Source organism: Pleurodeles waltl, chromosome 4_2 (genome assembly GCF_031143425.1).
Source record: "Pleurodeles waltl isolate 20211129_DDA chromosome 4_2, aPleWal1.hap1.20221129, whole genome shotgun sequence".
Taxonomy (NCBI): domain Eukaryota; kingdom Metazoa; phylum Chordata; class Amphibia; order Caudata; family Salamandridae; genus Pleurodeles; species Pleurodeles waltl.
In genome coordinates this window covers 1,031,650,336-1,031,674,937 of record NC_090443.1, presented here as the reverse complement: position 1 = coordinate 1,031,674,937, position 24,602 = coordinate 1,031,650,336, and the positions used below count along the sequence as shown (strand labels likewise).

Sequence of the window (24,602 nt, the reverse complement as noted above, 5' to 3'; positions counted from 1 at the left end):
GGAAGAGCAGTCATGGGTGAAACTACACCTTCTTATCAGACTCCCAAGACCAGCAGCAGTGACAAGAGAAGCAGAAGTCCAAGGAAACATAAAGAACAGAACATAGCTCAAAAAACTCCAGGGGTTTCAAGACTCCAGCGGCAAGTTTGGGAAGCAATTTGATTCACTTTGCTTTCTCCTTTTAAACTGGTGGTTCAACATGACCCCCACCACAAAAAAATCGTGAGATGAAATTTTCAAGTCTTGTGAATCTTTGTTTAAGTTTCACTCACACTTTGTGGCATCCTTGTCTGCAGAGTCCCCCATCTTTGATAAGGCATCACAGCAAACAAATTCCTTCAATGGAAGTGTGTTCAGGAATTTCAAAGTAAGATTGCTTTTTAGGATTAGCATGCAAGCGATTTGACCTGTTGTAATCTATCTGTGGGCTTTTAACCATGCCCACCGCACACCCATCACTATCACTCGTTCATGGGCTTGCCTTTCAAAAATCCTTTGTTATCATTGGTAAATGCTTTACGTTTGTCCTGCCTTGGACACTGACCCTGTTACATGGATAATTGCATGTTTGCCGATACATTTGATTGTGAGCAAATTTATTTTTCCTTTTTTTTCTCTCCTTCGCGCTCATGCTCATGGTGGCCGCTGCACTTTGAATCGGCTGGCTTATGTCAACTGTTTTACTTTTAATTTTCAATTTATGTGGCAATAAAAGTCCAGTTAGGAATTTACAACACTAATAGCTCTAACTCGAGCAAACGCAAGACCCATTGCATTGCAAATGCTTGTTTACATCCTGTGAGCCACCTCTGTATTCCTCTTTAACCTTATCCACAATCATGATTCAGTGTTACTGCATTCACGCCCAGAAATGACTAAAAATGCACATGTAAAAAGAGAGGAAAAAATGTCTGATTGCCCGGCATTTTGTTCTTTTACAAGTTTGTTTAGAATGACTGGCAGTGAGCTACTGTGTGTGATTTTGATAATTTCAGGCTTTTTTGTATTCCAAAAACAAACTTCCAAAAGTGGAAAAAACGAATTACCCCCACACTTAGAACTTTTCTCCCAGGGTGCGGAGGAACATTATTTTTTATGTCCCTTACTGCCAGATTTTTTCTGCCAGGGACAGACAGAAAATAGAATATTGCATTGTTCCCTCTATATAGGGTCCTAATGGACAGTGTAAAGCTCTTCCTCTGATGGCTCCTTCTCCATTGGGCAATTGAAGGAAGCTTTCCATCGACGAACATGGAAGCCTTAGGGTCCACTTGTCTCAAAATGAGGCATGTGGATCAGGAGTTTGGCAGACACGGTACTTCGTCACAAAGACCTTAGTGACTTCAGGAATGCTCTGCTTTACCTACCTGAGACTTACCTGAACTTAACTTACAGCTTCAGATTTGGAACAAGGAGATATCAGTTTCCCTCTCAATGCAGGTGAAGTTTGTGTGTGAGGCGAGGCTCCTTCACAGCAAAGACCACTGTAGAAGATTTCGGGTGGGACGTTTTTGAAAGAAGTTCCCTCAAGCAGGACAGGCCCCACCTTTCTCGTGGACCGTATATGTGTGAGGGGGAGTTCCTCGCATAACAGGAATAACTATATTGCTGCGCGAGCACCCATGGGTGTTGTCTTTCCAGAGTTGTGAAGCAGTATTAGTGAGGGTGCATGCAGTAAATGTCTTCATGGCAGGGAATGCCCTATTGAGTGAGGAAAGGGAGAAGAATGAGAAAAAGTGAGGGTGAGTGTGGGGAAGAGAACAGCGGTCCATTAATCAAACAGTACGTGCAATCAGATGTCAGTGACGACAAAGTCTCCATAGGAGGAAGGGCATATTTAGTTGGGGAGCATTATTAATATTTAATTGATAGATTTAGGATTCAGAATTATATTTGTTAGGGAAGTCTTTGGTGGTTGTGGACAGCGTATGGGAATAGATTCTATGGCATAGAGAGGCCCCATCAGTCAAGCTACCTCGTGATTGGTGAAGCGAAGTGTTTATGTAAGTACATTCACAGAGCCACTCTATCCATGGACCAAAAGTCCTCCTTCGTTGAGCAATGTGAATTTTTGTTAGCGGATTCTTGTTGGTCATGAGGAGACAGAAAGGCTTAATTTGTGTGGATACACGTAAAAGAGATTCCTTATTAGTTGGTGATGGTTGGGGCATTGAATCTCTGCAAGCATGAATGGGCTTTTGTGTGGAAACAACTCCAGAGTAAGAATTCTGGTTATGTAGTAGTGTGTATGTTAAAGGTTCCTCGAGGTTGTTTGATTGCTGTTATAAAAGTGCGAAAAGGGACTCATCATTCGGATTGCATAAAATAGACATTCCTGTGATTGTTATTATGGGTGTGCCTATCTATGTGAGTGTATTGTGGATGCTTAGAGCAGGTCTCCCCCTGGCTGGAAATCCCCATTGTCAGGGCAGTGCGTGGTTGTTAGGGAAGTCTCATTGTTGTGGAGTCTGTGTGGTCTGTGTGTTTGTGCATGTGTGTATAGGTCCATTTGTTGGGATGCGATTGATAGATGTGTGTTTGTGTGTGTGTGTGTGTATGTTGAGACTCTTCTATGGTGTGGAGGACCCCATAAGTGAGACTGTGTATGACGGAAGCTATTCATGACAGGTGGGTTGATGAGTTGTGTTTATGTTTGTCGGTCAGTAAGGTGTGTGTGGTTGTGTAATGCAGTCTTTATATTGGAGGGAGGTCTCACCTGGTCGAGTTATGTTTGTGTGTGTGTGTGGACTGATCCTCTACTGCATAATTCTCATTACTCTGCCTATGGGGTCGTGTGAGCCTGTGTACTGTGTGTATGTGAGAACCTGGGTACACTGCGTCCGTGTGTGTGTGTTCGACCAAACCAGGAAGGGCTCCACTGATTGGGGTACCTAGGATATGTGATGGGGTAATACGTTTTACCGTGTTCGTGCGAGCAGGAAGGGCCCGATTGCCGAGAGAGTGCGTGTGACAAGCATTGAGAATTAATTTCAATCTGGTATTTTTGGATTAAGCTTTTATTTGGTAATAAAAGAATAGACAATCTGCAATAAATAGTATAATAAATAACATTTATCTTAAAATAAATAAATATTAATACAAAAAAGAAAATAACTTGTCAGATTAAAAACACTTCTTGTACCAATACTGAGAACGAAATATAAAAGGTCATTCATAAATGCTACTTTTTCATTTCTTTTTTTACACGTAAACTTTACATAAAAATACTTGTTTTATTTCATTCCTTTCCTCCATTTGTGGTATTTTTTCATAAAACAATAAACGGTTTTAAAAACGTACTGAGAGTTGCAGCAGAGAAAACGTTGGTCCTCCTGGAATTTGAATGTTTGAATCCGCAGAAAATAACATTTTTTCATTATGACGACTTGTAAATACTTTAGGGGTTGGTAAATTAAACACTGTATTTTTTGCTTTGGTCGTTGAATGGGCGCTAGTTGCAAATTGTGGGCCCAGAATTACATGCACTGACTTTTAGCACATCTTGGAGAAGTCCCGAGTGCTGCTCCTCATCATCTGTGGCTCTCTCAAGGAACCATCCACGCTGCTCCAGACAGAATCCTTAATCTCGATTTCTGATTTAGGCTGGAGATCTTCGCAGGTGAAAAGTCTGAACTGGATTTCTGCGCCCCTGGAACGAACCTTTGGTGCAGTGTAGCATCTCTCCAGAAATAAGCAAATTCCAGGCTCTACATACAGCAACCAACACCCTTCTCCTCCAAACATGCATACACCTCCTTCAGGTCTCACTAGCGGCAGCAATGAGCTTTCTAAACGACAAGGGCAGGCGCGGTACAACCTGACTGGCATGGATCTTTGATTGTCCTGTAATGGACTCTAAATGTGACTGATAAGGAGAAAATCTGGCATAGACTTTTGGGCTATCTAGAATTATCGCTGGATGCAGGCCCTTCCTCTGAGTATCTGGAAATCCGGAATTGGGTTTCTTGGTTTCCTTCAGTGATGCCTGGGGCTTCCTTTGGTACAGACGAACCTCAACTGGACTTGCGAGACTGAGAGTTGTCAAGGTTTCAGGTTCCATCCATTACTGGTTAATCTAGTCCATATTTTTGTCTTTGCATACTGAGTTTTGTAGTCATGTTTACCCTAGTATAAAAATAGGACTACATGTCCCAGAATGTAAAGGAAGAAAACAGGGCTAGGTGAGTGGCTCGAGCATCGATCTGGAAACTTAACAAAATAAGGTCTGGATTCTTTTGTCTCCCTGCAGATGAATAGGATGTAGCCCCGTGAACAAAAAAACCTGAACAGGTCGCTCACCTCTATCCTGCCACCTTGTAGGAAACCTGGGTTGCATTTATGTCTCCTTGGGTTGGATTCTGGTTGGAGACACTGGGGGAGCAGAAGAACGTGGGTTGGAAGTTTGTATCTCCAGGACTAAAGTTGTTACTGCTCAAGGAAAATATTGTGAGCCAGATGTATGTGCTTTTTGGAATTGACTCTGAATAGGGCTCTTGCATGCATCGGACTTCTACAGACCTGGAGAGGAATCAAGCACTCTGGGAAGGACTTTTGAGTAGAGTGTATTATGAACTGGACTTCAATCCTCCTCAAGAAGACTAACGGGTTCTGGGTAGGACTCCTGCCATGTGGCGGGAGGGAGGGTGTCTGAGAGGGGATAAAGTCGACTTCTATCACACTGGTGTCAAATTAATGTTCTGGGTAGGGCTCATGCCCCTGGGGAGCATGAACAGGACTTCCAGCTCACTGGAGTGACTTAAGGATTCTGGTCAGATCTCCTGTTAGGGAGTAGCATTACCTGAACTTGATTTATCTGCTTCTGTGAGGTGATTCTATAGAACTACTGCTAGGAAGATTTCTAACCTCCTGAGGAGAACTTTCACACAATGGACATGATAAACTTTGGAGAGAACCCCAGCTTCATATCTGGCTTGTCCGAAACAAACTACAACTGAAATACTTGAGATATGAACTGCCTGCACTCTTGACCTGGACTTTGGTTGTAGCCCATGGAGAAGAAAAATAAGAAATAGACCTCTGTGCACAAACTGGCTTTGATTAAAAACTCTTGGAGCAGGAGGCAAGCCTACAGTGGATATTCAATGAGGTTGTATTTCATAAAGAAACCACACAGGGCTAATCTAATTATTTACAACAAAAGAGTGGAATGAAGGTTCTGTATGCCATCCTTAAGTGGACATTTCTGTACCTTGAGTTGCAGCCATTGCTCACAGCAAAATCAAGTCCATCTTCTCAAATTTGTCAGGCTGGCAATGGGCTAGCTAGAAAAGAAAGAGCGATAACTGGCCAATTTACCCATCTCGGGCTACAATGAGCGGGATGAGCAATTTTCTGTTCTTCATGGGGAAGGGAAGGGAGTAGAACTACACTTCGCAGTATACATAACAGATCTAAAGCAAGGATCTGTCATGTATCATAATCAAGAGTCTTCCTTATGAAGGTGTCTCTCTGTAATGGTTGCGGAGTTCTTACAAGCGTAGAAGGTTGCCTGTTAGGTTGACCACCCTGCCTTTCCCCCATGGCAGTATGGCTTTGTTCAAAATGAATTAAAAGTGAGAGGGCAGAGGTAAGACCACAAGTCAAAAACCCTGTGCATCCATTCGGATTGCCACCACTGAGGGTGGGACCTTCTTCTTTAACCGGTTGAGGTCCTTGGCTGATCGCCAGAGCCAGGTCTGCAGCTCTTTCAGCAACCAAAAGTCATCCATTTTCTTTGAAAAGTCATTTGCGGCCCGCGTCCTGGCGGGACTGCCTAGGGGTGGGGGCAGTGGGTATCCCAGGGACGTCATGACCCCAGCAATGCTAATGACCAACCCCTGCAGGCTAGTACAGAAGTGGTCGAGGCTCCGCCGTAGCTCGGCCCGCACCACCTCACTGTCGATTCCCTGCAGGTAACAGAGTAAGTGGCTGTAAGCCCGGTAGTTCTCCGCCAGTCGCAGGTGATCATTCAAATTGCGCCAAAGTTCAAAGTCCACAGTGGCGCTGGGGATCTTCTCTGCTGCATTCACCCGTGGTGGATTGAAGTCAGGTTCATTGAAAGGTGGCCCAAGGTAGTTAAGCTGAAAGGCAGGAAATGAGACATGATTGATAACACGTTTGACCATCAAATGCAACCTAGCCTCCACCCTCTTAAACCCCCAGGACAAAATGATTTCAAGGAAGAAAATTCAACACACAATTTGGTCACACTGCATTCTCAAGCAATATCCCAATATCCGCTCCACACAAGTTGCATTTCAAAACAATAACATCGTATTGCGAAATTAGGGTGTTACCTAATGCGCTAAGGTGTCAGCTGAAAATCTTGAGAGAAAGGATTAAGAAACACTTGTAAAAACATTTCAATGGTTTTAAAGTCATCCTTGTGTTCTGAAACCCCAATGCTGTGGGCATAGAGACCAAAGCATACTTAAGTTATTTACTTACTGAAAACAGCCCTTAGGGTCAGAGGTACAAAGCCTTTCTAAGGTCACAAATGGCCCAATTCACAGAATCGAGCCATTTGCGACCGACCTAAAAAAGTATTTTTCTGATGTATCAAACCCATATTACGATTTAGTAACACATTACTGAATCGTAATTTGGGTTTGCGACCAAATACCTATTCAGTATTTGGAAGAGGTGTGTTTAGGGCGTCCCTTCCAAGTACAGAATTGGATTGGTATGTATTAATGTTTTACGACCAAATTTCGGTCACAAAAAATGAATCTTTTACCACCTCCCCAAAGGAAGTAGTAAGCCATCACGTCCTGTTTCTTAATGTTGAAAAAAATAGGGACCATTGCCTACTCTTAAAAAATTAAAATTACACTTTTCTTTTTTTTTTGTTTAAATGTATCCCATTTTTCTCTAAGGAAAACAGGTCACATTTAAAGAAAGAAAATGCTTTAATTAAAGGCAATCACAGACATGATTGTCAGCAGCCCTCTGCAAGCTAACATCCCTGTGATGGCTGCCATTCCTAGTGGCTCGCAATTTGCGACCTACTTCATTATTATTCATGAGGTAGGCTTACTGCGACCCACTGGGAATCAGTAATTTGTTACCCGACCTACTAGTACACAGGTTGGTTTGCAAATCACTCTGGGTGCAAAAATACTTGTCACAAATTGCAAGCAGTATTGTGTGATCAGGGTTAAGTATATCTGTCCCTTAGTTCTTAAGGAAAGCCAGTGCAACATGCACTAGAGGAGAAATGCCTAGCCTACACAAATACACGCACGTATGTGAGAATTCGTTTTTGAATGCATGATTATATGTTGGTAAATGGATGTGAGTACTTGAATAAATATGTGTGTAGATAAGAACTGATTACATTCAATAACAGTCATGATTTAGTTACGCTTAGATCTAATTTTTGCTTTGTTTATGATTCTGTTGTCATTTGGGGAATCTCCACAAACATTTCCAATTAAATAGTGTTAACATTTCAAATTTTTAGCAGCTCCTTCATGAGGGAAAATATAAATGGGTGTCAAATAATTATTTTCCAACATCCTTATGAAAACCTGCTCTCTATTACTCCAAAAACAGTGGAATGGAATTACACCAAACTTGGCATAAACCAGGAACTTTACTCTGAGGAGTACCTGTGCTTATTATGATGTAAACCTCTGCAGCAGTTTTTGAGATATCTGCGCTCCAAAAAGCTCTGAATGACCTTCAAAGGGTTACTTGTACAGATATCTTAGGACGTTAATTCACAGAACCTCTGCATATTACACATTAGCAGAAGCTATGTGAAATCACTCAAAAACAAGAAAAAACATTCAACTAGGGAGCCCTTATTCCCGTCATGCATCATGGATTTGCAGATCCAAGCTAGATCAGTGAATCCATGTTTGCTGACTGGCTAGCTGTCACACAACACGTTCTGTGGAGACTGCTGTTACCCAACACAGTGCACTGAGCACCACTTTGATAAAAATAAATAATAAAAAAGAAAAAACAGGACATAAGGGGGCAGAGTGAACACAATTCACAAGCTTGCCTTTGTATTCACATATATTAAACCCTCCTTTTGGTAAAAATCAAGAAAGAAATCATTCTGTATCCACAATTTTCTTATTGATAATTTTAACAGAAAAGTCATATGACATAACCACCTGTGAGATCCGTTTTTAGGTTTCGCCTGCACAGCGCTTGTGAATTCTATTCTATTCAATGTATTTTAAAAGGGACTTATATCCCGCCTTCTTTTCTCATTTGTCAGTGTGATTGTCACTTTATTTTTCCTTTGTTTTGATTGGTTGTTGCATCTTTTTTTTGGATGTGCTTTTCTTATCAGCATCCCGAAGACCAATTACTCATTCTCATCTGCTTTTGGCTGGAACTTCTTTCATAAGTATAAGGCTGGGATTACATTCTTTCCCTGGCTGCACACATTGAAGTTGTGCTTTCGATGATGTATTGGAAGGAAGAAATCTTTTCCTGGTAGCACACACGGATATTTCACTTTTAGTTTATTGCCCATTTTTTTTTACTCTCCCTGGCTGCATTCTTTTTATGGAAAGCATTTGACAACATGTTTGGTCAAGGTGCTGCACTTTGAAGTCTCCAACACAATGTGTAAACAATAACAATATATATATATATATACACACACACACACACACTAGATGAATGCCGCAACTGAGGACGGGTGGAAAACTGAAGTCCTTTCTTCGCTGATGTACTGGAAGGAAGTATTCTTTCCATGGTAGCATTTTAGCTAACTTTTTACACTTTTATTATTTTGCAAGCACATTTCGTTAAATTTACCTGATTCCACAGTTTATTCGTGTGCTGAATTCTTTGGGTGGCACCACACATGGCTAAATTTTCCTTATTTTATTGCACATTTTGCTTTTTAATTTCCATGGCTGCACGCATTGAAACCATGCTTTACCATGCTTTAGCTGATATAGTGGAAGGAAGCATTCTTTTCATGGAAGAATTTTATACATGTTTGAAGCTTCCAACGCAACGTGTAAACAATAACAATATATATATATATATATATATATATATATATATATATATATATATAATAAACATAAACACTTGCTGAGTCCCGCAACCGAGGAAGGGTAGAAATTGGGGTTCTCTCTCCATGCTACTTTGGCGAGGAAGTGGCTGTCTTCTAATGCACATTACACAGTGGGCCTGGGCACGTTCCTTAAGGAGAACTTGCTTTCTCTGGATTATTTTGGAAAAACACATCTTTGAAAATTTTCATATATATACTTCTGTGCGTACGCAGTTTGTATGTCAAAATGTAATCCAAATTAGTCTGTAAGGTATTTTGTGGTCTAATGACTACATCTAATTTTACTGTTACCAAAATGTGTATCTTATTTCATCTTTAACAACTGTTGGACCCTCTTCACAGGTAGAAAGCTGCAACTCTTCTTCAAAAATTATGCTACTATTCAGTTAGTCCCAGGTGTGCCTAATTCCCTTAGCGCCTCCCAATAACTTGGGTGTCCTGTTTGTAAGGATGGAAGAGACAATGCATAAACTAGCACTAAGCACTATGGCCACTAGCTGGTTCAATTCCCTTTCTTAATTATATTATTTACAAACTCATCCATACACCGACCAACTCACCCAGTCACGTAAAATTTACTTAAACATTTACTCAAATACACTTATTTGCTCAATCACTCTCTATAAAACATCCATAAGATCATACAATATTTCCTCCACTCATGTTGCATATGCCGAAGGCAGTATGCCTTTACGTTCTGTCATGCTGCAAAACTTACCAATAAAGCACAATCTTTAAAGCGTATAGCTCCTTCTTTTGAAAGTCTCAGACAGTAATTTACTGTTGGCATCAATTTAACATATGCTAGTTCACAGTACTTCACACTGTTTACAAGGCCATTCACTGTGGAGCTGGTATTCACTTTTAGGTAACATGATAACATCGTGTCACAGGAAACAACTGACCACAGTGTAACACTTATCAGTGTCCCGAGGCGCAATCACTCATTTTCAGTTGCTTTTATACGCTTTTATGCCTGGAACTTCCTTTATTTGGTAATGGCTGGGATCTCACTTCATTTAACCTCAGTGGCTAACCAGGGTGGGTTTAGGAGACCGCTTAATCTGCTCTGTGATTTAAAATGTTTTTGGAAAGTGAATGCACCACTCGTTTTGCCTTGAAAAAAGCCATATATACATGACAAGCAGTTTTTCAGCGGTTTCAAATCTGTCCCTTACCTGGAAAGTAGACTCTTCAAGCTTGGCAGTGTAGATTATGCCTGTCTGTAGCCAAGGAGATTCGGTATAGAGGAGCACTTCCCTTCCACAGGGACTTGGGCCTAAGGTTACTTGACCCTTACATAAGTTTCTATTGGTTGTTGCATACGTTGTTGTGATTGGTTGCTGGGGCTGGTACTTCTATTGGCCTTAGAGTTAGGGTTTGTGTTCTGATTGGTACTAGCTAGGGCTAGGGTTCCTATTGGACTAATTCTTTAGGGTTACTGTTGTGATTGGCTGTCAGAGCTAGGGCTGTCATTGGTACTAGGGCTAGGGTTCCAATTGGATTCAGGTTTTAGGGTTAATGTTGTGATTGGCTATCAGGACTAGGGCTGTGACTGGTACTGGGGCTAGGCTTCTTACAGGACTGAGGTTTTGGGGCTACTGTTGTGGTTGGCTATCTGGGCTAGGGCTATGATTGGTTAATAGGGCCAGGTCTCCCATTGGCTCTAGGGTTAGAAATCTGATAGGTTAGGGTTATGGCTCCATTGGCCAATAGGGCTATTTAAGCCTAGGGCTCAGTGCGTTTCACCCCGGGTGTCGAGGCTAAGGGAGGAGAGGACAAGGGCAGTTGCCTGTTTGAGCCTGTTCGGGCTAGGTCAGGCCTACGGCCAGAAATGCTGCCCAATTTTCCATTTGCCAGAAAGGTTATTATTCCCTCCTCATCTTTCAACATCCAAACACAATGGGGGTCATTCTGACCCCCGCGGGCGGTGGTCGCCGCCCGCCTGGAGGGAGCCGCCATATGGCCGCTCCGCGGTCGAAAGACCGCGGAGGCCATTCTGGCTTTCCCGCTGGGCTGGCGGGCGACCGCCAGAAGGCCGCCCGCCAGCCCAGCGGGAAACCCCTCCCCACGAGGAAGCCGGCTCCGAATGGAGCCGGCGGAGTGGGTATGTGCGACGGGTGCAGTGGCACCCGTCGCGTATTTCAGTGTCTGCAAAGCAGACACTGAAATACAAAGTGGGGCCCTCTTACGGGGGCCCCTGCAGTGCCCATGCCATTGGCATGGGCACTGCAGGGGCCCCCAGGGGCCCCACGACACCCCTCACCGCCATCCTGTTCCTGGCGGCCGGAGCCGCCAGGAACAGGATGGCGGTGAGGGGGTCGGAATCCCCCATGGCGGCGCAGCAAGCTGCGCCGCCATGGGGGATTCCCAGGGCAGCGGAAAACCGGCGGGAGACCGCCGGTTTTCCTCTTCTGACCGTGGCCAAACCGCCGCGGTCAGAATGCCCTGCGGGGCACCGCCAGCCTGTTGACGGTGCTCCCGCATCCCCGGCAGTCCTTGACCGCCGGGGTCGGAATGACCCCCAATATCAGGAAAGGCATCCAACTCATGCACCACAAACAAAGCCCATACAGGTTCCATTGTCTCAACAACAACCACAGAACCCAACATAGCACACCTATACACATATCCACCACAACTACATTATGACACCTGCATTCTTACACCAAACACAACTCTGTCCGTTATCACTAATACATCCACTCACACAAAACCACACTGCACATAACTTTCATCCATCCACACACACTCCTTGTTCATACAAAACACCAGAACTATCCTCTTTTTGCAATAATACAAATCCAGACCAATCTTTACTCCAAAACTCTCACTCTTCACAAACATCTACCACATACACCCCAACACATCAACATTCATTCACCCTCCTCTCATCTATTGCACAATTTAGAGCCTTAGATTATGATCCACATGCTACTCCACCATCCCTAACCCATACTCCTTCCACAGTAAACAGATGCAAACAAAATAAACAGCATGCCACTCTTAAAAACGTCCCATCGGCCTGTCTATTACACAACAGGGCTACTCTACAAAAATAAATAAACTCATCATGTTACTCTCAGCCACCAAGTCTATGACCAGCACACACAGACCCAACACAATGCCTCCTAAGCCTGCTGGACTAGGAACACAATATAGAAAAACAACACTATTGTGACCCTCATACAGTTATCACAACTAATAAGACACCTGCTACATTCTCAAAATACACTGCTCTCCCTTCTCCACAACAAAATGACACCACCATGAAAACACAATTTCTAAACTGCCTGCTCATAAATGCTTGATAACTCTTAAAAAACAAGCACATCTACAATCTGCTCACTGACACACAATCTGACTTACTATTCATACCAGCATCATGGCTGGGAGATGCCATGGCCCCAGTGTTGCATGAAACCATTCCTCCAGGCTATCAAACCATCGCACACAACCGTATATGCAAAAGCGGAGGTGGACGAGCTATTTTATTCAAGCAAACAATAAATCTCAGTAAAACAGAAAACATTTTCATAGAAGGTTGTGAGGTCCTCATCACCATATGCAACCCTACACCAACTTCCTCCTGTAACTTTCTCTTCCTATACAGACCGCCACTTAACAATTCAACATTCCCAGACACTTTTCTAGATACAGTTTCAAACCTCATAACGTTATACTCCAACCTCTGCATTCTTGAGGATCTAAAGATTTGGTTAGACAAACCCAATATGCCACATCCAAAAACTATCACCACTGGCCTAGTCGCATTGAACCTACATCAGATTGAACACAATCCCACACACATCACTGGACACTTCCTAGATGTCATTTTTGCAAACCCAGAACTAGTTACCGTTCAGAGCATCATGCCAGTCACATGGTCAGATCACCATTTGGTAACTTTCCAACATAAAACACCACAAATCAACACACCCCATAGCACCTTACATACATACGTGCTCGACCATGGAGCACACTCAATTTTGAAGACTTAGAAACACAACTAACAGCCAACTTAGATCTAGACACAATAAATTCACTGGCTACAGAAAGCTTTTGATATCATAATACCACTCAAAAAAACTGAACAGGGCAAAAGAAAACCAACATCCTGGAGAAATTTAGAACTAAAAGAGATAAAACAACAAATCAGAAGGCTGCAACAAACCTGGCTCAAAACAAACAACATTCAAGACAAACTTCACCTACACAAACTTAACAGATTATACAAATCATCAATCAACAAAAGCTAAAAAATATGGTAATACAAAATGCTAAATCTGCAGTTACAGAATTTTATAAAATTCTCAACTAGTTTCAAAAGCCTAAATGCGTGGAAGGAACTCATCTCATTCCTTAAGAATTCACAAACAAACTGGCAAATCATTACACAACCAAGACACGCACATTGGACTCCTATTTGAAAGAAAGGAAAACCACCAGCACCAACCAGTTTCCTAAAATCCCCTCCAAGAGTAAGCCAACCCAGCCTCTGCAGACCTTCAAACACTAAGTGAATTTATGGATTTGGTCAAAGCAAGCAGGCCTTCCATCTTCTGACCCTTGTCCAGCACGCATCTTCAAGGACATACTTTGATCTACTTCTGCTGCCATACCAGTAAGAAGAATCATCAATAATTCTTTAACTACGGAAACCTTTCCTGAAGACCTTAAAAAGGTATACCTTTTTAAGGTAGACCTTAAAAGGCATACATACACCTGTTATTAAAGAAAACAAACCTGGACCCACATGACCCCAACAACTACAGAACAACTACATATGGAACTCTCCTGGGCAAACTGATAGAAAGAGCAGCATTTGTCCACGTCACTATAGGAAAGCACCCTCTTTTTGGCATGGTTATCCCCACTTTTTGCCTGCTGTCATTGTGTTTTGACTGAGATCCTACTACCCAGGACCCCAGTGACTGTGCTCTCTCCCTCTAAATTTGGGTGCTTGGGACTTCATACACCCCACATTTGGCATACTGGTGTCCCCATATAAGTCCCTTGTATATGGTACCCAGGGCATTGGGGCATGCATTATGCCACCCATAGGAGCCCATGTAAAATGTGTCTGCAGGCCTGCCATTGCAGTCTGCATGAAAAGGTGCATGCACCCTTTTACTACAGGTCACTGTAAGTCACTCCTATGGTAGGCCCTCCTAGCCAAGAGGACAGGGCGCAGGTACCTCTGTGTGAGGGCACCCCTGCATGAGCAGAGGTGCCCCTACAAACTCCAGCTCTATTACCCTGGACTTCGTAAGTGCGGGGAAGCCATTTTACCCGTGTACTGGACACTACCTGTGTTCACCTACACAATAGTAACTCCAAAATTGGGCATGTTTGGCATCAAACATGTCGGAATCATACCCCAATACTGTTGCCAGTATTGCTTGTATGATTCCATTCACTCTGGGGCCTCCTTAGAGGATACCCAGCTTTGCTCCTACCAGTTTGCAGGGTTTTCCAGGGCAGCCCGCGCTGCTGCCATCCTACAGACAGGTTTTTGCCCTCCTGCTGCTTGCCCAGCTCAAGCCCAGGAAGGCAGAACAAAAGATTTCCTTTGGGAGAGGGAGGCAACACACTCTTCCTTCGGAAATAGGTGATACATGGCTTGCAAGGGGTAGGCTCTCCAAACCACTGGAATGCTTTGAAGGGCACATTTTGTGCCCTCCTTGCATAAACTGGTTTGCACCAATCCTGGGACCTCCCCGGTCCCTTCTCTGGTGCAAAACTGGACAATGGAAAGGGGAATAACCACTCCTGTGTCCATCACCAGCCCAAGGGAGGTGCCAAGAGCTCCTCCAGGTGGCCACTTGTTTCTGACATCTTGAATCCAGGATGGGCAGAGACCTCTGGAAGCATCTGTGTGGCCAGGACATGAGGGGTGACATAATAGCCCCATCCTGGTAGGTGGTCACCCTGCTAGGTGACCAGCCCCCCTTCCTGGGCTGTTCAGGGTCTCCCTCTTGGGTTGGTCCTCAGATTCGATGTGCAAGATTCCAGTAGGACTCCTCTGCATCATTTACTTCACAGTCTGGCCACTGAGACTGCAACTGGACAATCCAGGAACCAACAATCTGTATCCACAGCGACAACTCTCTTTGCAACATTTTTTCCACAGCTCCTTCCAGCAACTGCAACATATCACCCGGCTGTGCATCCTCTGAGGATTGCAAGTCTTCAGTATGCTTGAGAAGCAAGAAGGAACCTCCCCTGGAGTGAAGGAGTCATTCCTCTGCATCCACATGCAACAACTGCAACGACGACTGACTGTGTGAGCTCCTCTCCTCCAGAGCTGCGTGAATCCTGCATCACGGGTGGTGGTCTGGAGTGGTCCCCTTGGTCCTCTATTTCCCAGCTGTCCAACTCTGGAGATGGTAAACCCTTGCCTCTCCACGCAGGACAGTAGCCCTGTGCACTGCGTCTCTTGCAGCTATCAAGGCTTTTTGGCATCTCCTCTAAGGGATCATCAGGCTCTGTGTAGCCCCAGCCACCATTCCCTGCGACACACACGCCTCTGCGTGCTTCTCCAGCGATGTCGGACTCCTTTCTGGGTGTGCTGTGTGGGCCTCACCACAACACCTGTGCTTGCTGCCTGTGGGTCGCCTGTGGGGGCTGCCTCCTCTTCCTGTGACTCTCCTCTCTGCTGGGGGTCACCCGGGACTCCCCTCCATGGGTTGAATCTCCCTGGACCTTTCTGGTCCCCGCCAGCTCAGCATATCTTATTCCAAGGCATTTGCCTTTGTCAAGGCTTCTTGGTGGTTTTTCCACACCAGTGACCGTCTGCAATCCTTCTTTCGGCATGGGATGTCAACTGCATCACTTCAGGAACTCTTTAGCTGCTCCAGTGCTGCACTGCTGACTGTTTTCATCCACCGTCGACCTGGTCCTGCATCCACAGACGGGTAGGTAGTGGCTCCTGCCAACACCGGACACTCCAACGTGAACTGGAGTTGGGCCCCTTCCTTTAGAGGTCTTCTTCTTGCAGGATCCATCTTTGGTTTCTTGCAGTCTTGTCTGGGTCTTGCATTATCCTCTTCTGAAGTACTTTTGGTGGGCTTGGGGAGAACCAGGTACTTATCTTTTTTCTCCTGGTCGCTGGGGGGTACTCTGGTACTTACCTTTTGGGGTTCCTAGTTCCTCCATCTCCCCTCTACCGATTCCACATCCTTGGATGGGGGGCAGACTTTCGCATTCCACTTTCTTAGTATATGGTTTGGTCCCCCACCAAGTCTTCAGTACTTATAATTGTTTTCACTGTTTTCTACTACCTTTTATGCTAATCACTGACTCCTAATGTGTATATAATTGTGTGTTTACTTACCTCCAGTTGGGGGATTGCTACATAGTATTTTGGTACTTGTGTTACCCTAATAAAGTACGTTTATTTTTGTAACACTGTGTGGCTCTTTCAAGTGTATATGTGCTGTGTGACTACAGTAGTATTGCATAAGCTTTGCATGTCTCCTAGATACGTTTTGGCTGGCCATCCACAGCTACCTCTAGAGAGCCTTGGCTTCCTAGACACTGACTACACCTCATTAATAGGGGACACCTGGACCTGGTATAAGGTGATAACACCATAGGTGCTCACCACACACCAGGCCAGCTCCTACAGCCACAATTCATTGAAAATACTCCATACTTTCAGAGTACCAAACTGGATTCGCCCAAGAAGAGGCACTGAATCTGCACTCACTGCAATCTGGGATGATCTTAAAAACACAGTTAACCGCAATGGAGTTGCTGCACTACTTCACTTTGACCACTCAGCTGCCTTTGGCACTGTTGACCATGACAACCTAATTCAAAGACTCCACAAAGCTGGCATAGAAGGGACTGCTCTCAACTGGATCACATCCAACCTTCAAAACAGAACAAATGTTATCTATTCTCCTCCTTTCTCGTCCAAACCCTACTTCACAAAAGCAGAAGTCCCTCAAGGATCAATCATTTCCCCTATGCTTTTCAACATCTATATGATGTAATTATCAGAACTGATCAATTAATGTCAACTCACATGCTACAACTATGCAGATGACACACGTTTTACTCCTTAGATTTAAATGCCCCAAAGACATTGGAAACTCACAAATCTTCAGCTGCCTCAGAGTCATTGATCAGTGGAAGACTTGGAGGCATCTCAAACTGAATGCTTTCAAACGAAAATACTCACAAGTAGCAACTGGAAAAAATATGACCCACTGTGCGCCTGGCCTGACAATCTGGGACCACCTCCTCAGGTATCTAAGGAAGTTAAAATCCTTGGAATTACCATGGACTCCAAGTGAACAGTGAATGCCCAAGTGGACACATTTGCACAATCACACTTCCTCATCTTGAAAACTCTGCAACACATCTTCCCCCACCTTGGATTTCCACACAAGGTCCAGGCTGCTATCTCTCTTCTACTGCCTAAACTAGATTACACCAATGGCCTCTTCCATGGATCATCTCTATCTACAATGAATAAACTATAAAGCATTTAGAACTCGGCTCTCAGACTACTACTACATGTAAAGCCACAAGCCCACATCTCCATTGCTGTGAGGGCACTACATTGGTTACAGGCTGCCAGAAGATCCACCTTCAAGCTCATTTGTATCACCCACAAAGCAATACATGGAACAGGACTGCTTTTCATTAAGAAAAAAAATCACCAAATACATTCAACAAAGAAACCTCTGCTCAAGATTGGCACCCTGCCGTAAAACACCACCATATGAGAAAAAGACAACAGGTGGTACATCCTTCTCCGTTCAAGAGGCCAAACTATAAAATTAATTACCTTCAAATATAAGATCCACGGATAACTATCTTGTCCTCAGAAGACTACTCAAGAGTTGGTGCTTTCCTTCATAACCACCATATTCAAACTGCAATGGACTGCATATGCCTGTGTTGGTAAACATTTATAATCTGATTATGTGTATATATCGAGATATGTGTATTTGTGTAAGATAAAATAATGTTAGAGAAGTACACAGATAAATTTACTTCAAAGATTGAAAATCTTGCAAGTCTGTTAATACAACAGACCTATGCAGACAGTGCACATTTCAAGGTTGCCGGTGCCCCGCCATGCGGCAGCACTGCCATCGGCTCAATTATGAGCTGGGGACAATGCTGCAGCCACTTTCCTGCTGTGCTGACCTGCGGAAACTGGTCCAGTGGGGAGGTCGCCAGCGCACTCGTAATAGGGCCTTTTGTTTTAAATAAAATAACTTTAATGAGCGCATTTGTTGTTTCTCTCAACGCTCTGTACCATTTGGCCTTTGATGTTACTGATATTTGTCATTGTCGATCTGTGCTGTTCTTCACTTCACTGTGCTGTTCTTCACTGTTCACTTCATGCTTCCATTTTCAGTTTAGTACACTGTCTTCATATGTTTCAGACATATGTCATTAGAAACATTATACCAATGCAATGTTTACTTAACATGGCCAACACAGTTTAAGTACATGGTAAACTCAGACACTATTTCTAAATGGAGACATTTTACATTTACAAAAGTTAAACAGTTTTCCTTAAAAATGCACATTTTATGCCATTTCATTAACAGCTTCAACAACACAAACACCTAGCAGAAAACAATAAGCACATTATTTTAAAAAGACAAGAAAACTCAAACATCTATTAGTTCTAGCCTTAGCGAGCTGCTGCAATGGTCACGTTTAAAAAATATATATGTATTACATGCAAATGAAATTGTATATGCTACAAAAATAAACAGAAGAAAAGAGACTCCACATAAATGTGGCAGACATATCATTGCAGTACAAATATTAAAATGAAGGAAATAACCACTGAATATAATTTTAATTTAATAGAAGCAGTATTTTCTAGCAGGCAGGTGTACACAGTGAATGTGCAGAGACACTTTTTAGTTGTTATTGACATAATAGGAAAATATGATTCTTATTTGCACAAACAGAGGGACTATTGGGTTTGAACTGCAGCAACCTGAACACCAGTTTTAAACACACAAGGATTCAACCAGCAAGATAATGAATGGAAAATAAAAAGTACTGCAAAGGAACATATCTTGGTGCACCAGCCCTGTCAAGTGAAACACCTTTCTTTTGAAGTAGATGTGTAATGTGAACGGGCGAATTGATGCCAGTCACATTTGCAAGACAGCCGGAGTTGCAATGGGCGGACCCATTGCCCTTTCCTGGAGGCTTTGGTGGGTGAAAGTAACATGAATGAAAGCCGAACAGACCAACTACTAAAGAGATATGACTAAAAGTCAAAGTATGTTATGGTATGAAAAGTTTACTTATACAGCTGCAGTACACCGAAGTTTCCTGGTACTATAATAACCTAACCTAATAACCTAACCGCAGTGACAGTAGCAGAGCTAATTTTGAACTAATAAATAAGGGTAGAGAAGTATGTACCTATTGTCTGCAATTACATGCAATAAAATGTGGGAAGTGATGAAAAATAACTCTAAGCACTATAAACATAAAAACGATTCTGTAATTGTTTTAAGAAATCTGAAATATTTTAGTATTGTAGAACCTTGCAAATCAAACGGGCAGCCGCATTGTTTCAGTGATTTGGCTTGGGATCGTAAGAGTCTCATTGCCATAATCGAGACTGAACATTTTTCAAGCAGTTCTCTGACATCCATGATTGCATCAGAAGCAGGCTGCGCTAGGAAATAAGTATTAGATTGGTCCTTCGCAACCTCAAAGATCGATTGTGTGTCTTCTGTGTACATACGAAATTTCGCACCCCCTCTCTTCAACAACTGAGCTAGAGGGTGCATGTAGGTAGATATTGAATAAAAGAGAAGAAAGTATCCAACCATGAGAGACACCTCAATTGAGAAATGCGTGCACACAAACAAGCTGTTAACATGCTAAGACTAAAAGAAACCTCGAATTTACTTTAATAAGAGTTTTTTTCAGTTTACAAATATGTATATGAAAAGGGTTTTTCACATACTGATGTATGGGCTGCAGCTCTTCAAACTTCACACACATGCACTCACACAAATGCACAAAACACCACAGCGCAAAACACACACCTACAAAACAGGCACAGTAGCCAACTAGCCAGCACAAGCCACCCTTAATCATGAAACTAGCATAATACAGGCAGCACCACTGCAAGCTTTACTTGCTCACAAAGCAGGTATAACAAGAGTCAGCAGCAGTACAACCTTCACAAATAAAGCAGAAGCAGTAAAAGTCTACTGGTATGTATAATTTGGTATTTCTAAGAGATCACTGACACAATATCGTGATCATAAATATTGAGTGGCAGAAATATGTCAAAAATATATTTTGCAAAAATATCATGGTCCTATACTTATAATGTAATTGACACAAATATTGTTAAAAATATTGTTATAACAAATATTGACTTTAAATTTGTTTATTTAAAATAGTGTATTCTCTAAATGAAATATAATGGTTACTTCATAAATGCAAGTAGTTTTAATTATATATACTTATATTTATATATAAATAATATTTAAAACAATAAACAATAAACAAACAATTTTTTAAATATTTAACTTTTAAATATTAACAGTAAAATAAATACAAAAATTAGCAAATATATATATATATATACCACCATCAAAAATAGTTAACTTAAATAAAATATTGAAACAAACATATTAAAACAAATGTTATTTATTTATACTGGCCACTAAACTTAGAAAAAAAAACTATTTCTGTAACATATATTAAGTATAGTTCTTTTTTTTTTTAAATAGTGGTATAAATAAAAAAATTAAAACACTAGATGAATAAGTTACTTACCTTCGGTAACGCTTTTTCTGGTGGATACAGTAACTACCTGTGGATTCCTCACCTAAAGAATTCTCCCCTCGAGCCAGCTTCGACGGAAATTTCTTCTAGCTCTGCACGTCGACGATGACGTCACAATCGCCTGACTCCACGCGACGCCGTATGACGTCATCCAGGCAATAAGAAGCCCTCGTCGATGTGCAGACGTCAGTTATCACCATTTTTTTTTTTTTTTTACGCGCCATAGAGGCGAACAGGTTAAACCTAAAGAGTACATATTCATCTAGAATGAATGAAAATAGAACGTTTATTATAAAACATATTATAAATAACAGTAATGAATGCTCAATACAAGAGAGAAATATATATGTATATATAAACCAAGTCCAAAATGTCTTCTTGAACTATCTTAATTTGCAAAGGAAATGTATATACAGTCATCACAACTATATACATGAATCAGCTATATACATATATACAAGACCAAGGATGCGCACCCAAGGAGTTCTCGGTTTGACCAGTCAGGCAACGGGGAGGCAGGTGAGACCATGAGGAATCCACAGGTAGTTACTGTATCCACCAGAAAAAGCGTTACCGAAGGTAAGTAACTTATTCTTCTGATGGATACACCTACCTGTGGATTCCTCACCTAAAGAATAGAGTCCCAAAGCAGTATAACCTCCGGTGGTGGGTGCCCGAATGATCAAACCAAGAAATCCTGCAGCACCGAGCTAGCAAAATGGCCATCCCCCTAACCTCAGAATCCAAAGAGTAATGCTTGGCAAAAGTATGGAGGGATGCCCAGGTCGCTGCCCTGCAGATGTCAGCCACAGGAACACCTCTAGCCAAAGCCGATGAAGCTGCTTTGGCCCTGGTGGAATGGGCACGAAGCCCCACAGGTGGATCTCTCTTCGCCAAAGAATAGCAGATCTTAATACATAGAATGACCCACCTGGATAGCGTTCTCTTGTGGACCGCTCTACCCTTCCTCTTCCCCACGTATCCAACGAAGAGCTGTTCATCCTTTCTGAACTCTTTCGTCCTGGCGATGTAGAAGCTCAGTGCTCTTCGTGGATCCAGCCGGTGGAGCCTCTCTTCCTCCTTGGATGGTTGAGGTGGAGGGTAAAAGGAAAAGAGAGTAATTGACTGCCCCAGGTGAAAGAGTGTAACAACCTTTGGTAGGAAAGCCGCCTTGGTCCTTAACACCACTTTGTCCTTAAAGAAAGAAAGGTATGGGGGTTCTACAGTGAGAGCCTGAAGCTCGCTAACCCTTCTGGCAGGTGTTATGGCCACCAGGAAAACAGTTTTGAATACTAGCAACCGTAAAGAGCAAGAGTGCATTGGTTCAAACGGGGTCCCCATAAGAAATGTTAAGACTAAGTTAAGGTCCCACTGAGGCATAACGAATGGTGTAGGTGGAAACTTATTAGTGAGCCCCTTTAGGAACTTTAAAACAATAGGAGATTTAAAGAAGGATGGTTGATCAGGAAGGCACAGAAAAGCAGATAGAGCAGACAAATAACCTTTGACAGTGGCAATCGCACACCCTTTCTGTGCCAGATAGAGTGCAAATGACAAAATGTCAGATAAACCAGCTTTTAAGGGATCTAAACTGTTCTCTCCACACCAGCATGCAAATTTAGCCCAACGATTAGCATAGATTGACTTGGTGGAGTGTCGTCTGGCCGATAAAATAACTTCCACCACATCTGGTGGGAGAGAAAAGGAACTCAGATTGCCCCGTTCAATCTCCAGGCATGAAGATGCAGGCTCTGGAGGTGGGGGTGTAGAATCTGCCCCTGCGACTGCGAGAGGAGGTCCACCCTGCAAGGGAGACGGAGCGAAGGGCACTGAGAGAGTTGGAGTAGTTCCGAATACCGCACCCTTCTCGGCCAATCCGGAGCTATTAGGATGACTTGAGCTTGGTCTTGGCGGATCTTCCTGAGAACTTGAGGAATCAAGGGTATGGGGGGAAACGCGTAAAGCAACTGACCCTTCCAGGACATCTGAAACGCGTCTCCCAAAGCTCCTTGCACCGGATACTGGAGGCTGCAAAACAGCGGGCACTGCGCATTCTCTTGAGTTGCAAACAGATCTATTTGTGGATATCCCCACATCCTGAAGATATACAGAACCAGATCTGGATGAAGACGCCACTCGTGGTCGACCGAGCTGCGTCAACTGAGAATGTCCGCACACACGTTCAGGACTCCAGCCAAATGATGTGCAACCAAGCAGACCCTGTGCTCCTGAAGCCAGGACCAGAGACGAAGAGCTTCTCTGCAGAGAAGATACGACCCCACTCCTCCCTGTTTGTTTATATACCACATCGTGGTCGTGTTGTCCGTTAGAACTTGGATTGACTGACCGCGAATGGAAGGAAGGAGGGCCTTGAGAGCCAGACGTACTGCCCGCAACTCTAACAGATTGATGTGTAACCTCTTTTCCCCTGGAGACCAAAGGCCCTTGATCTCCAGGTCCCCCAGATGAGCTCCCCACCCTAGAGTGGAAGCATCCGTTACCACTGTGGCCACTGGTGGTGGTAGCGAGAACGGCCTTCCTTGAGACAGGTTGTCGACCGCTGCCCATCATTGAAGATCCACTGCAGTGTCTCTGGAGATCTTTATCGAGTCCTCGAGATCCCCTTTGTGCTGAAACCACTGCCTGCGGACGCACCACTGAAGAGCCCTCATGTGCCAGCGTGCATGAGTGACCAACAGTATGCAAGAAGCGAACAGACCGAGCAGACGAAGGACCTTGAGGACTGGAACTACCGCTCCATTTTGAAACATTGGAATCAACGCCTGAATGTCCTGGACCCGCTGGGGTGGAGGAAAGGCCTGATTCAATGTCGTGTCCAATACTGCCCCTATGAACAGGAGGCATTGAGAGGGCTCCAGGTGAGATTTGGGTACATTGACTGAAAAACCCAGGTCGTACAACAATTGAGTCGTCGACTGGAGATGGCACCGCACAAGCCCTGGAATTTTGGCTTTGATCAACCAATCGTCCAGATAGGGAAACACAGCTATCCCCCTTCTTCTGAGCTCTGCCGCTACCACCGCCATCACCTTTGTGAAGACTCGAGGTGCTGAAGTAAGACCAAACGGGAGGACCGCAAACTGATAATGCTGCGATCCCACCACAAACCGGAGATACTTCCTGTGCGATTTGAGGGTCGGAATATGAAAATACGCGTCCTGCAAATCGACCGACACCATCCAGTCTCCTTCGTTCAACGCCAAAAGAACCTGTGAAAGGGTCAGCATTTTGAATTTTTCCTGCTTGAGGATCTCAACCGACCATTCTTTTTGGGAATCAGGAAGTATCTTGAATAACAACCTTGACCCCTCTCTTGCTCGGGAACCAACTCTATTGCACCTTTTGCCAATAGGGACAATACTTCCTGCTGTAATAGGAGAAGATGGTCTTCCGAACAGAAGGATGGGCGGGGAGGGAAGGTAGGAGGGAATTCCAGAAAGGGAAGAGCCTACCCCTTCTTCACAATGTCGATGACCCAGGAGTCCGATGTTATAACCTCCCACATCGGAAGAAAATGGGCAAGTCTCCCCCCCTACCGGAGACAAGTGGACAGGGAGTGGAGGAGGACTACGGCTGCTTTCCTTGCTGCACCCCTCCAGAGGAAGAGGAAGAGGCAGAGTGCTGCAAGGTGGCTCCTCTCGTACGTACTCTGCCCCTGCCCCTGAAGGATCTGTATGGCAGGGTAGAAGCAGATTGTTGTGGTCCTTGCAATCTTCCACGAAAGGAAGAACCA

At 43.6% G+C, this 24,602-nt stretch overlaps 1 protein-coding gene across 2 annotated transcripts in view; it reads right to left on the bottom strand.

The window, feature by feature from the left end:
* Positions 1-3,054: 3,054 nt before the first annotated feature.
* CLCF1 (cardiotrophin like cytokine factor 1) overlaps positions 3,055-24,602 on the bottom strand; it is a 760,236-nt gene continuing 738,688 nt past the window's right edge. For both annotated transcript variants that reach the window (XM_069232936.1, XM_069232935.1), the window contains exon 3: positions 3,055-6,080. In XM_069232936.1, coding sequence (XP_069089037.1) covers positions 5,601-6,080 — 480 coding nt within the window. In that variant the 3' untranslated portion in view covers positions 3,055-5,600. The remainder of the gene's footprint in view (positions 6,081-24,602) is intronic.